The 15376-nt window shown below is 45.7% G+C and overlaps 1 protein-coding gene across 3 annotated transcripts in view; it reads left to right on the top strand.

Annotated features, from left to right (window-relative positions):
* Positions 1-15376, top strand: part of Pcnx2 (pecanex 2) — a 149180-nt gene that overhangs the window by 69554 nt on the left and 64250 nt on the right. For all 3 annotated transcript variants that reach the window (XM_076916055.1, XM_034523088.2, XM_076916056.1), the window contains 2 exons: positions 8167-8259; positions 9197-9347. In XM_076916055.1, the coding sequence (XP_076772170.1) occupies positions 8167-8259; positions 9197-9347 (244 nt within the window). The remainder of the gene's footprint in view (positions 1-8166; positions 8260-9196; positions 9348-15376) is intronic.

Here is a 15376-nt window from a genome sequence, read left to right as displayed (position 1 = left end):
TTTTGTCTCTGCAATGGCATCTGTCTCAGCACTGACTGTCAACTTGAAATATCCTAGAACTACCTGAAAGAGAAGTTTTAGTCAACTACTTGTAATTCTCAGGTTTGCCCTTTGGCACATCTGTGAGGGCTCATTTGTTTAATGATTGATGCAGAAGGGTCCAGCCTACTGTGGGCATCACTTTTCACCAGGCAGGTAGGCCTGGCCTGTGAAAGTTAGCTAGCTAAGCAGGAGCCTACCAAGACCTGCTCAGCTTCAGACTGAAGAAAGGACACACAGACATACATGAAGTAAAGCTGGGATCGGGTAGCTCTGTAATGCCGCCACTGCAACCCAGTAGCTCAGTGTTCAGTTATGTACAGCATGACAGACTGGGGAGCTACTCTCAGCAGGAAAGCTCTGCAGATGAGAAGTGTCAGTCTGTAAGCCTCGGGATACAGGAAGCCACAGTTGCTAGCGTCTGCACACACTAATCAATCATTCCTAAACACTGATACTCAAGGCTTCTGAGGAAAGCGTTGCCATTCCTCTTGATCCTGGCCCGTATGGGTAATGGCTTTTATAATTTTCTGGGGCGTCAGTTGGCCTCAGGGTCATTGGCATGACCCGTGCACATGTCAAAGTACTCATTCTTTCTATAGTTTATTTGCTCTGGGCTTCCTCCACTCCCTACATGAGCCAACACATAGTGCTCCTTGGTGGCTTCTGCTTGAGTCTCAGAGGCCTTGGGTTCCCTCAATGATAAACAATGACCTGGAAGTGTGAGCAGATACCCTCATCCCCATACCCATCCCCACCCCACCCCATCCCTACCCCATACCCATACCCACACCCAGCCTCATCCCCACCCCATCCCTACCCCATCCTTACCCCATCCTTACCCCATCCCCATCCCCATCCTTACCCCATCCCCATCCCCATCCCCATCCCCATCCCCATCCTTACCCCATCCCCATCCCCATCCCCATCCCCATCCCCATCCCCATCCCCATCCCCATCCCCATCCCCAAGTGGCTTTGGCTCAAGTGTTGAGCATAGTAACAAAAAGGAAACCAGGGCAGTGTCTGTGGACGATTGAGTGTATGGCGGGTGGAGTAAGGACATGTCAGTGTTAGTCCGGGTATCCCAGGACCTGAAAAGCAGAAGACACTGCTGGACTGTGAAGCTAAGCACCCAAAATGAAGGAAGACATCAGCCTTTCAAGCAGCGTGTGTAGCCTACCTGCGAATGTTGGACAAAGGGGTCTTGGGGCAGGACTTATCCCCCAACCCCCATAGGTTTCTGAGAGAATCTTTGTCCCCTATGTCCCCTAAGTCCTCCTTGATGTCATGACTAATGAAGATCTGTCACCACTCTCATTTATTCCAGTAAAATCGACCTAGCAAGCACAGGGTGATATATATAATAATTATATATATATATATATATATATATATATATATATATATTATAATTGATATAATAATTGAATAGGCCCTGATAGCATGCCCTTAGTACAGTCAGAGGTCAGGAGTCACCTGTCACTTTCTTTGCTCCTCGTGGCCTTTTAAGAAAATCGTTTATACATTTATTATTGGGCAGAGGAGAATGGGTACATATGTCACAGTGTACCTGTGGAGGTCAGAGGTCAACTTTGTGGAGTCAGCTATAGCCGTCCACCTTTCCGTGGAGTCTAGGGATTGAGTTCGGGTCATCAGGTTTGCCTGGAAGACACCTTTTCTCACTGAGCTCTCACTGTCCCCCACCCCATGTCATGCTCTGGTATAAGCTTTGTCTGTTGGAAATCGTGATGTGTTAGGTGACAGAATGGGTTGTTTGTGCTCATCTCTCTGGGGAGTCCCCGTGTAATCATGATATTTCCATGGGATTATGAGATCTGCTTTCATAAACTAGCTTATTTAACCTTTGCTTCAAGTTAAAAAAAAAAAAAAAACAGAAACAACAACAACAAAAAAGACTGCCTTCTGTCTCTGATTGTGTTTCTCCCTGCCCCTCTGTTCCTTTTTTCTCTGTCTGTCTGCCTCTCTTCTAACTTTGGTTTGTATGAGAATCTCCAAGGACCTTCAGTAGATAGTAGTTTTTGCATAGGGCTCCTGCCCCATCTTGACTCATTTGGCCAGCTCTGGGTCCTGGGCATAGACGTTTTAACCAGAACACCTACCTTTTCCAAGACTGTCCGTTGAGATGCATTGCTGGAGAGAGGAGATGTCAGTGGGTTTCTGCAGGAACAAGATGGGATGGGTCATGCACAGAACTCACCCTCAAAACTTACCCTGTAAGTAATGAAGATTAGAACTTAGTCCTCGTGGTTTGCAACATTCTCTTTCCTCGTGCCTTGTGCACACGACCCTTCCCATGCTCATTCTCAATGGTCAAGTTTACAGTTACTTACATTGTATTCAGTTAATACGGACCAACACATTATTTTTCAAAAACCTCTTTTTACTGTGTATAAAATTCAGACAACTTCCAAACTATTCGTTACAGCATCTAGATTTTTCTGATTTCTTCACTGGCTAAATCTTTAGGCTGGGCAGTGTTGCAATAGCTTCTTATGCTTCTTTCAGAGGAGAGGCATAAAGTCCTGCCAAAATGCCATGGTAGGGCTGGGGCGGTGGCTCAGTCAGTGAGGGGTAAGCATGAGACTTGAGTTTGATCCCCAGAACCCACATGTAGAAACTGGGTGTGAGCTGTGCACTTGTAACCCTGGACCCATGCACACTCTGGGGAGGTGGAGACAGGCTGGTCCCTGGAGCTTGCTAGACAGCCAGTGTAAATTACTTGGTAAGCTCCAGACCAGTGAGTGACTCTGTGTCAAAAAATATCTGGAAAAAAAACAAAACAAAAAAAACCCAAAAAACAAAACCAGAATGGATGGCTGAGGAAGAATGATTTCTGAGGTTGACATCTAGCTTCTGCCTACACACACACACACACACACACACACACACACACACACACATGCATGCACGTGCACACACAGTCACACAGAGGCACACATGCATACACACATAAAGACACATACACACATAAACGCGCACACAAACCCATGTACCTCCCCCCCCCACAATAATTTTTTAAATCCCAAATACACCGAGAACAAATGTATCTTTTTATTATTAAACACACATGAATTTACCATTAAGGTTGGGGAAATTATCACCATGGATTATCCCAGAATTAAGTTTGAAAGGACAAATGTAGCTAAGCTACCCTGTATGGGGAGGATGCACAGAAAATCTTACTAAAGTCAATTATGATTGCTAGGAGGATCCACAGGTGCCAGCAGAGAAAAGAAAATGTAGAATGCAGGGGTGCACCAACACCCCAAAATAACCTTCAACAGTAAAGCCAGAGCCCAGTCCAGCTCCCAACATGGGGAAGAAGGATGTGACCATGGGCTGAAGACACCAGATGTGACAGGGAGGTAAAAGGTGGCAGCCCATCAAGATGGATGTAAATGAAGCCCCCTTTATAGGGGTGGGTAGACCCCCTGGCTGTGGGTGGGAAGACTGAGGTTACACTGCCAAGCCTGTCACAATATTTTTTTATGCTTAATGCAGTTCAAAACATTCCCAATGGAATCAAATTCACGGCTTCAGCAAATGATTGTAATAAGGTCTATTTAGAAAAATAGCAGCTCGTAGTTTAAGGAAGACTTGAAAGAAGGAGATGAGAAAAGTAAGATTATTGCTTTGAGGTTTAAGAGTCTATTTAAAAAGGCTGAATCATAAGGAAAAGAGAGAGAAAGAAAGACCCTTCTAGGATCAGAGTGGGATTATCAGATCTGAGGAAGGCAGGAAGGACTCAGTCATGAGAATACACTGTGTGAAAATTGAGTGTCACGATCAAGAGTCGATTATCCAATGTGCGGCATCCAGCAGTGGGAGAGGAAAAGAGCTTTATGTGCTAATCTTTCACTAGACACCAGGCTGTGTCACAAAGGGATTAGAGAGTTTCGGGAAGGCAGGAGAGTGGGTGAGCAGAGAGGAGGAAGTCCACCCTGCACTGGGGCAGATAAACTATCCAAACAGACTTGAGGATTAAAAGCAAAACAATCTGAATCAAATGTGCCTCCACTCTTATAAACAATAGAAGACTAAGGATGAATTTGGACAGCTAAGGGGTTGGAGTAAACAGAGTAGGCAGCTCTTTGTTCAAGGGCATCTGGGGGAATTTAGCCTTGGTCTTCATCTCTCAGACAGTGGAAACAGTTCTGGGGTGGTGAGGTAAGGTGTCCAGTGAAAGGCCACCCACCATGAGCTGGGACACTGAGATCCACCCTGTCAGGATGAGAATGAAGGCAAAGAGGTCAGCGTAGTTGTCTTGGCTGCCCCAAATGACAGGAACACTCACCCCGTTGATCTTAGCTGCAGTAGAAATCCTGATCTGCAAAGCATTCGTGAAGACGAGAACTCTGTAAAAGTCATATGAGCTTAGTTTGAGGTGACCTTAGCAGAGGAGCGGTGCCTCAGCTTAAAAAGCAATCACTGCTCTTCCAGCGGCACCTAAGTCTGGTTCCCTGTGTCACATCTGGTGGCTCAGGCCTGCTTATAACTTTAGCTCCAGAGGACCCAACACCCTCTCCTGGCCTCAGCACAAACCTGCACATAAGTGGCACATTCATGGAGATGCACATAAGTAAAAATTTTAAAATACATCTTAAAACTTGAGCACTTACAATAACAAAGTAAAATTGGACCACTGCGTCCCACTGTCCTTAAAAGTCAACCCCAGTGATTGTGAACCCAGAGATGGGAGAAAGGAACCTGAATTCCTGTAGACCACTGGCTCAGCTTCTTTCCTATCAGCATTTATGATGTCAGCCTTTAGGAAGAGAGAATTTGAAACCACACACACACACACACACACACACACACGAATTCATCACTGCTTCATATATTAGCAAATTGCAGTTTTTTTACTTACTGTTTTAAGTTATAAGGCAGGAGTATAAATAAAACAAGACACAGAATATGGGGGTAATTATTTGCAGAGAAGAGCCCTTGACTGCACAGCCAATCCCTACAGTTAAAACTAAACCATCCTTCAGAGACTGTGGAATGTCCAGGACACACACCAGAATGCAGCAGGGTTATCATAATTTTAGAAAACAGTTTAGAATTTTCTTTAAAAAGCTAAATCCCAGTGTTCCTTATAACCCAGATATTTACACAAGAAAAGAGAATACACGTGTCTGGAGAGATACATCATGAATATTCACAGCAGTTTTATATAGAACAGTCAAAACTGGGAGCACATTCAAATGCATATTCACATGTGAATAAACACACTGTAGTATACCATGCAAAAAGAATCCTGTTCGGCAACAAAGAGGAATAAGTCTGGTAGACAATAACCTGGAACAAATACCAGAAAAACTGTACTGTATATGGTGGTTTCATAAAAATAGCCCCAGAGCCTTATATATTTGAAGGCTTGGTCCCCAATTGATGAACTGTTTGGACAGGATTCTGAGATATGGCCTTGCTGGAAAATCTGTGTCACTTGGGGTAGGTGAAAGTTTCAAAAAGGCCGTGCCTCTCTCTGCCTGCTGCCTGTGGATAAGGGTACAAATCCCTTGGCTACTGCTCCAGAGCCATGCCTGTCTGCTTCTCGACGTGATGATCAGGGACTAGCTCTTTAAAACCGTAAGCCAGCATCCTCCTTATAAGAGTTGCCTGGGTCATGGTGCCTCTTCACAGCAATAGAACAGTGACTGAGACCGAACCAAAAGAAGCCAGACAGAAAAAGTAAAAGCACCTACTATGTGATTTTAGTATATAGCATTATGAAAATGAGGTTAGATTACAAACACGGAGTAGGTCAGTGTGAAGAGAAGGATAGAGTAGGCAAACACTAGAAAGGAAACCCTAGAGCCAATAAATACGCTAACATACATTTTAATCATTAAATTAACATCAGTGGTCATGGTCTTCTGGAGGTAGGTGTGTGTCAAAACTCACCATGCTGCAACTGGAGAGACTGCTTAATGGTTAAGAGCGCTGGCTGCTCTAGCAGAGGATCTAGGTTCAAGTCCCAGCTCACACATGGCTGCTCCATAACTCCAGTTACAGAGGACCTGGGTATAAAAATAAATAAATCTTAAAACCCCATCAGGTTTTACATTTTAAATACATCGATTATATCTCAGCAGTGCCATGTAAAACTTAGAATATGGAAAGGAAATGGGTGGAGAGAGCAGTTTGTAAGCAGAGAAAGTCTGTGTACTGATCTGTGTTTCATAGAAGGCACACTCACATCTGAGGAACCACACAAAGCCCTGAGTCTATCCCTGGTGCTGTGTAAACTAGGTATGGTGGTTTATGTGTTTGCAATCCCAGAATGTGTAAGGCAGAGAGAGGTTCAAGATCACTCTCAGCTACAGAGCAAGTTCAAATCCAGCCTGGAATATGAGTGCCTGCCTCTAATTAAGTAATCAGTTAGTTAAAGTATTGTTCTAACATGCTATCCAGCTTGTTATCAGAATTGAAGTAATTTTCACTCCAGTTTGCCCTCCCTCTAAGAGAAGGAGAATGACAGTCCTCCAGACTTACTGCCCCACACTCAAACTGATGCCCTGTCTAACCTCCAAACAGGAAAAATTGGTTAATTAAATATGACACAGTTTTAAATCATATTACTTGGTAAAGCATTATCCCTGTGGACAACTATTTAGGGATTTTTGAATGACATAAACTCATGCCAGAGAAAAACAGGAAAAAGTTAACCATCTTTACAGCCAGAAACTGCTGTCGATGGCAGACTTGCCCTCTGGGGAAGGGGTGGGGGCTGGTGCTTTTTGAGTGTGATGCATGACAGCAGAGCCTAAACAGATTCCCCTTGCTAGAGAGAACGCTAAGATAAGTCAACTCTCAAATCATTGTTTGTCCTAGTTATCTTTAATTGTCAACATGACACAGCCCAGAGTAGCCTGAGAAGGGAGTGTAGATTGAGGACTTGCCCAGATCAGATTGGCCTATGAGTCTGTCTTTGAGGATTGTCTTGTTAATCAGCATAGGAGGAATTAGCCCACTGTGGGCAGAATATTCCCTAGGCAGGTGGACTGGGGCTGTACAGGAAAGGTAGCTAAGCATAGGCTTGTAAGTGAGCTAGCAACAATGTTTCTCGATAGTTTTTGCTTAACATCATTGCTTCAGTTCCTTCTTAACGTCCTTCAATGGTGTGAGGGCAAGTTGCCCTAGCTCAGGCTGCCTTTGCTTTTGGTCACAGCAAAAGAATTGGGTACATTATCCCTCTAATTCTTCCTATGCTCACAGTACTCATTGACTTACAAGAGAAAGTTCAGAACAGGTACATCGGGTATACAACAGGAGACGCTGTGGGGAGATTGTGGTCTTCCTGAACCACCCCCTGTGCACAGGTTTAATGTGACCTCTCCACACCCCTGGTTCCACCCACCACACGTGGTCAGTGTCTGTATTTTCTTGTTTCCACTGTCTGTCCAGCTTTACATGTTAACACCGGCATCAAGCTAATGGCAAGACAGGAAAGAAACATCACATTGTTTCCATTTTAAAATCAATGAAAGAAAACCGGGCTGGGTAGGTGACACTCATCTACAGTCCCATACTGTGTGTACTGAAGTAGCTGGAGAGCTGAAAGCTGTAGTTGCTTCTTTGTTTTTATTTGATGTTTTTGTTTTTATCTGATGGTTGGATAGAAATGAACAATGTGGTCCAAAGTATAAATGTGTGGGAGGCTTTTGTCTGGTGTCTCCAGATGTTGTATGTTGATGCTCGAGGCCACCCATGACCTCGTAGAGACTGTTAGCATCAGCCCTGCTTTGTGAGACTCTGTGAGATGGGGGAACTATGGGAGTCTGTGGGGACTCTGTATCCCATCTGACATCTGAGTTTGTGTAAGGAACCTTACACAATTTATGTGTAGACACGTGTCTTCTCTCCATAGTAGTGCATGTATGTTAATCTACCAGCACCATATCTACTTCCCTCTCCCTGAGACGTCCCCAGTGGGAGCCAGTGACTAAGCTAGTGGAAGGTGCCTCTGCAGTGTTTCAGTGGGCTTGGGTCTGACATATGGAAGAGCAGTGTGGAATGTCAGCATCCTGCCGCTGACTCACCTGGCAAGCGCCTCCGAGGAAGCCACACAGACCTGACCTCACAGTCAATCTTCTCTTTCTAGAAGGATGTCCTGAGATCAGACCTCGTCATCTGCTCAGCAGCTGCCGTGCTCTCCTTTGCAGTCAGTGCCAGCACTGTCTTCCTGTCCTTACGGGTAGGTGGTCCCCAGGCTCTGCTCTCCCTTGCTGTTCTCTTGATGGGGCCTAGGTATGGAATGAGGGCACAGAAGAATAGAGGAACCAGGGGAGGGAGTCAAGGGACACACACACTGAGAGCTATGTCCACGAGAAGACTTGGGCTGCCTCCCCGTGTGTCATCTCCTCTCCCTGGGGGAGTCATTTTGTCTCTAAGAGTAATAGAACGGTTTGTAATCATGGACAGTTGTCATTGTGACAGGCTGGGAACAGAGATCAGCCTTCTATCAGTAGTGAGATAAGTCACTGTATCTGGGCTAAAACAGCAGTCACAGTGACACAAAGACCATTTGGATTTTTTTTTTTTTTTTTTTTTTTTTTTTTTACACTGAGAACAAGCTAAGCAAAGACTACACGGGACCCACCTTACAGTTCTTAGAGAATATCGCTGCCTCATCACAGACATGCAATGTCCACAGCCTCACCTTCCCCGGACTGTTCTATCAGCTGAGTGTGCTCTTCTCTAGTTCTGAGAAAGAAGACTTAGGGTGTGATGCAGGGGCAGAATCCTCCCAGCTCTTCCAGGGGTCACTTTCCCACCTTGTTCTTGGCAGCTCTCAGCACATGGGTCTTCCTATGAGGGGGAAGAGGGTGGGGACAGGCTCAGTTAGTACCCTGGTTACCTTATAAGCCCTTCCAGCCAGCCTAGACTACTTAGTGAATTCCAGACCAGTGAGAGACTGTCTCAGAAAACCAAGACAATGAATGGCACCTGAGGAATGACATCCAAAATTATCCCCTGACCTTCTCATGCATACATGTGTATGTACACCCGACCATACATAACGTGCACATGCAAAAAAAAAAATACGGGAGGGAAGGCGTGATGTCGGATGGATGCCTGCTTACTCACTCATGAGCGTCTCCATTGACCTTTGACCTCTCCCTCCTCTGCAGCCTTTTCTCAGCATTGTTCTCTTTGCCCTGGCGGGCACCGTGGGGCTCATCACCCACCACCTGCTCCCTCAGCTCCGGAAGCACCACCCCTGGATGTGGATTTCACACCCTTTGCTCAGAAGCAAGGAGTACCAGCAACGGGAGGCAAGAGGTCAGTGTCCCAGCCTCAGGAAGGACAGCAATGCAGCGGGCACGCTTCTCGTGGCATGCGTGCACAGCTCCTTAGTGTGATCAATACCACAGTGCCGCACGCTTCAAAGGAAGCAGGATTCACTGCGTGTTTGCCTGTAGTTACCAAAAAAAAAACGGAGTTTAGGCGTCACACAAAACAGGCTGCTTAGGTGGAATAAGAGAAGGAGTCTGTCAAATTAGTTATGAAGTCCTGTTAAAATAGTCGCTGCTTATCGATTTTATAGGGAAATTATTATCCGTTGCTTGAAGGTTACACTTCTGGTTTATAGTGACATGGGGAGATGTAGCAATTCCCATGGGAGAAATAGCTTGGTGCAAATAGCAACTTCCAAGCTTCAGATAAAAATACGCTTCTTCTGGAAGGTGGGGCTGTGGCTCAGTTGGTGGAATCCTTGCCAAACATACAGAAAACAAAAAACCTCTAGGTTTAATGCCTAGCACTGCGTAAATTGGGTGTGGTTGTACATGCCTGAAATCCCAGCACTTTGGAAGTGGATATAGAAGGGTCAGAAGTTCAAGGTCATCCTTAGCAACATAACAAGTTTAAGGAGGATGGCGTGGGCAACATGACCTTTGCCTCTAAAAAACAAAATTCAAAAATGTAACCTGGGCACACTGTGTAAGCCCCTTTGTTCTGCAGTGTCCTGCTCCATGCATGAACGGATGGAAGAGCGAATGACCTGCTCCTATTTTCAGACATTTAAAATAAATTCCCAGTAGATTTTAAGGCACTGAAATCACCTAGAGCTGCTGGGTGCACACTGTCAGCTCACTGTGACCTCTGTCTGGGCTATCAAGCATTCAGTTGTGCACCAGGAGGGCAGAGGCACCGAAGGACTCCAGGAGCCTCTGGATTTAGTGACTTCAGCGGCCTAAGGTGACAAAGGGGCGATCGGGAAGTGATGAAGAGGTGGTAAGGTTAGTGGCAGCACCATCCAGCATGCAGAGCCTGTGGCAGGCAGGGGATGGCTCTGGCTGGGACCAGAAGCTGCCTGGATTGCAAAGGGTACCAGATGGAGAATGGGCGATGAGTGAGGAACTGTGTCTGAAAGATTTACCTTCAGAGGAGAAATGAGTGCTCATAACCCAGGCTCCAGTTCCCACAGCCCCTCCCTGAAGGAGAACCCAGCCACAGGGCCGGGCTGCTGGGCTTTTTAACATTCTCAGCGATTCTATGGTGTACTACTTGAGTTCAGATTATTACCATTTTACCAAGACCTGAAGGGGATAGACTGGGAGCGGTGCCCTGATAACGGTCCATTTCATAGATGGCTTCTGGAGAAAAGTACTATCCTGCTTTGCTTTCTGCTACTGTGGTAAACAAAAAGCAAGTCGGGAAGAAAAGGGTTTATTTCATCTTATGACTTTCAGGTCACGCTTCTTCACAGAGGGGAACAGGGTCAAGAACTGAAGCACAGGCCGTGGAGGAGTGCTGCTTACTGGCTTGCTCAGTCTGCTTTCTTTAGAGTACCAGGACACCTGCCTAAGGATGGCACAGCCCACCATGGACTGCCCAGACCCCCATATCAGTCATCCATCGAGAGAATGTGCCCTCAGACTTAACCCACAGGCCACTCTACTGACTCTCAGTTCCTCAATTGAGAGTCTTTCAGGAGTGTCCAATTGACAAGAGGGTCTCTCAGGAGTGTCCAGTTGACAAGAGGGTTCCTCAAGGAGTGTCCAGTTGACAAGAGGGTCCCTCAGGAGTGTCCAGTTGGGCACTGAAACAATAGTGACACCTGCAGGCAGAGGATGGATGTTATTTCCTTCTTTCTGCAGCAAAGATGCCTAATGGAAGAAACTTAAGGAGGGAAGGTTTGTTGGGGTTCTCCATTTAAAGGAGCAGTTCATCTTATCAGGGAAGCTCTCACCTGCAGGGGCTGGAGACAGCCTGCTCACATGGCATCCACAGTCAGAAAGCAGAGACAATGCCAGTGTTTGGCTTTCTCCTTTTCCTTCAGCCCAGGCCCCAGGCCGTGGAAGGGTGTTATCCATAATTAAAGAGGCTTCTCACCTCAATTAACCTAATCTACATCATTCCTCATAGCTATGCCCAGAGGCTTGTGTCCCCTGTGATTCATGTTGACAATGAATATTAGTTATCATGGATGGATAACCAGATAAGCTAGAAAATACATGGGATTATGTAATGGAGTGTTGAATCTGGTACATGGGTGCTAGTCAGTAAACGTTGGTTGAATGGACAGACAGATTGCCCATTGCTTTATAAAGTCACAGAAGGAAGGGATGGTCCCTGAGAGATGGTGTGTTCAGGGAAGCCTCCGGAGGTAGAGGGCAGGTGGAAGAACACACTGAGAAGCATGCTGGTGGGGAAACATGTACACTTTAATTTTTGATGCATTAGAATAAATGAGTGAGGATTGTATTATGTAAATTATATTATGTAAATTATATTATGTAAATTATAAAACACATCGATTGAGAATCTCATTTAAATAGCAATTTTTCCTTAAAAAAAAAATGTACTATTAGTGATTCAGTAACAAGTCCCAGACTCGTAGTTCTCCGTTAGACCAACCTTGCACTGTGGCGAAGCTGGTCTCCATTGCAGACTGACTGATGTCTGCATAGGACAGACATTGCTCAGAGGGATGCCTCCTCTCGTGCATCTTTCACGTCTGTCAGAGTGACTGAGAGTGTGAAAATCAAATAGAACAAACTGTAATGAAAGGCAGCAGCTTCCTGTCAGCTCGGCCCCTCTCATCTCTGATGCCTCCTTTCCAAGAAAAATCACCCCCTTTTGGATAGCCTGTTGATTTACGTAATTGTTCTAAATAATGCTACCATGTTTGTTCTGTGCCTTGGGTGCATCTGATTTGCTTATCTGTCATCTTATGAAAGAGACATTTCACTCTCCTAGTCTGGCTGGCCTCTCTGGTTTTCTGAGACCCTTATCTTCCCTTGTCAGGTGCTGCAAGAGCTGAGTGGAAGAGGTGACAGCAGGAAGCTGTCACCGTAGTGGGAATGAAAACTGTCGGATCCTGTCACCTGCACCCTAAGGAGACAGGGCCTGGGGAAAGTAAACTTAGGAAGGAAAGGTTTTAGGGGCTTCTAGTTCCAGGGTTTTCAGTCCTCCACAGCAGGGATGGTCTATCAGAACAGTTCCATTCATGCAGGCTGTTCACATCATGGAGGATCAGGACAAAGACAGCAAAGCTGGAACCAGGGGTCTGGTGGCACCCTCAGAAGCCCATTCCTAGGCTGGTGGTCTCCTTCTTCAAGCAAGGCCCAACCTCCTGAAGGAGCTGTAATGTCTCCACGCAGATGCAAATAATGAGGATAACATTTTGTTAGCACTAGGGTGTGGACAGAAATTTTAAAAAGACAACTTTGTATCAAATGAATTCTAGATGCAGTAAAGATGTGAAATGTCAAAATGAAGGAAGGGAGGGAGGGAGGAAAGGGGCACGAACAGAGGAGAGAGGGAAAAGGAAAAATGTGAGTTGTCGTAGGGTTTCTATTGCTGTGATGAAATACCATGACCAAAAGCAGCTCCAGGAGGAAAGGGTTTATTTCACTCTGAGTTCCACAGAACTGTTCCTTATCAAAAGCAGTGTAGGCAGGAACTCAAGCAGGGCAGGAACCTGGAGGCAGGAGCCAATGCAGAGGCCATGAAGGACGCTGCTTACTGGATTGTTCCTCATGGCTTACTGAGCCTGCTTTCTTCACCACCCAGAACCCAGGGGAGGCACCGCCCACAGTAGGCTGGGCTCTTCTCCCATCAATCACCTATGGAGAAAATGGCCTACAGGTGTGGCTACAGCCAGCTCTCATGGAGGCATTCTCTTAATTGAGGTTCTCTAGCTTGTTTCAAGTTGACATAAAACCCAGTCAGCACAGTACCTCCCAAAACAGTACTGGCTGAAGAGGGGGGGGGAGGGATGGGGGAGACTCTTTTAATCATGACCTTAAGATGAAGAGCTATCCAAGGAATGAAGGATATTTCTCATTTCTCAAAAACTGTGAACCTAGGGCTGGGAGAGGCACTCAGCAACCAAGAGTGCACACTGCTCTTGCAGAGGACCTGAGTCAGTGGCTCACAACTGCCAGCAAGTTCTGCTGAGGGAATCTGATATCTTTTCTGGCCTCTGAGTATACCTGCACTCATATGCATGCATGTGTGTGTGTACACATGTGTACATATGTATATTTGTGTGTGCATGTATATGTGTTTATATATGTACATATATACATGGTATATATATGCATACACACATACATGTATGTGTGTATATACATGTATGTATATATGTGTGTACATGGTATATATATATGTATGTATGTATATGTGCATGGTATATGTGTGTATGTATATATGTGTGTGTGTATCATGTACTTAAACATGTCATTCCCTCCCATTGCTCTTCTGCCTTTTATGTGTTTGAAAGTTTGTCATGGTGTCAAACATATAAAGTACCCAGCACGTGCAAAGACAGTCTGAGTGCACTTCCAAAGTAGAAGTCACATCATGGGGCTGAGGAACATTGTGTTCTAGCCAGGATTCCATCCTGACCCCACCAGGCAGGTGGTCTCCCTGGAGGGACACCCCCACCCCCACTTTGGTCTGCCAGGTTGCCTCCTTAGTCATGTGCCTAACTAGTCATCGAACTGGTGGTGTATCCTCCCTGTCACTGGGCAGCCATCACAGAGGAAGGACAAAGTGCCGTGTGGTACAGCTGTGGCTGTCCTCGGTCAAGAAAAGAGCAAGCAGTCCTAATTCAGATATAAGGGGACCGGAAGGATCCACTGAAGAGGAGGCATTAAACAGACCTGAAGAGAAGGTCAGTCAGCCTCAAAGGAGAGGAAGAGACCTCCAGGCATGGGATGAGACACAGGAAACCCTGAACCAGAATGAGGTTAGGGAGAAAAGAAAGGTCATGAACTTTGAAATTATCCTTAAGCAGGGTAATTGGTCCAGGAGCCAAGCAGTCCTGTGATGTGTTATCTTCTACTTTGGAAGTGCAGCCTATTTATAGAGAACAGAGAAAGGGTGGCATGTGTGTGTCCCCTGGAAGGACTTTAGAGCCCTAGTTCCAGCCCAGGACAAAGAGAACAGGAGTACCTGTAGATAACAGATGGTCCGTGCTGGGGCACTGACTCCAACCTTCATTTCTCTCAGTAGGGTTTCCCCACCACAGATGCCTCAGAGTGACCCCTCAGTGTCCCAAGCAGAAAGCCCCAATCCTTCCAGCCTCTGCTGGATGCTGATCAGAACAGAAGATTGGTTTACAAATCTTGGCAGCATCCTGAGGATTCCTGATTAATTTTTAATTATTGGGAAGACCATTGCAATCTCACAAGCACCTAACTAAAACACAACCTGAAAACCCTTTAAGAAAATTTAGAGCCTTGAACTGCAGCGAGCAGCCATAAACTTGTAAATGGCGTCATTATTTTGCATTCTGTTGCTCGCGGGGCCTCATATTCCGAGGGAAAGAGAAAGAACAATTCTCCGGTAATGTGTTTTTATGGTCTCTTTGCATATTGAGGATGTTCCAAAGAGGCAGTTATAAAATATGATCACACAGCTTTTATTCTTAACTGTGCCGTGTGTGACTGCAGAGACAATACGGGGACCGAGGACACACATTTATCATCTTACTTCGCTTGCTAGCTTACCTTTTTATGCGCTTTCTCTGGCTGCCTCACAAGAAAGGATCAAGTTAAAACTTCCGAATTTTGGACTTGGGCTTTTGTTTAATCATACTTCCCTATTGCTGGTCAACTTTGATGTGCCCCTGTCTGTCCCCAACATAAACATTCATGGTGCGATCCAAGGGCCCAGAGCTCAGAGCATCTCATCAGAATACATTACTGAGGTTGGCAAGATCCTGAGACAGGCAGGAATTAAAATGAAATTAATTTTCCATCAGTAGGTAAGTAAACAGACCCTGACCTCACAGCTTGGGAGCTGGGAGATCTCAGACCCACTTTGACTGTGCTGTTCCATAACAATCTCTCCCTCCC

The sequence above is a fragment of the Arvicanthis niloticus genome, chromosome 18 (assembly GCF_011762505.2).
Source record: "Arvicanthis niloticus isolate mArvNil1 chromosome 18, mArvNil1.pat.X, whole genome shotgun sequence".
Classification (NCBI taxonomy): Eukaryota; Metazoa; Chordata; class Mammalia; order Rodentia; family Muridae; genus Arvicanthis; species Arvicanthis niloticus.
This window is presented reverse-complemented; position numbering and strand designations above follow the sequence as displayed.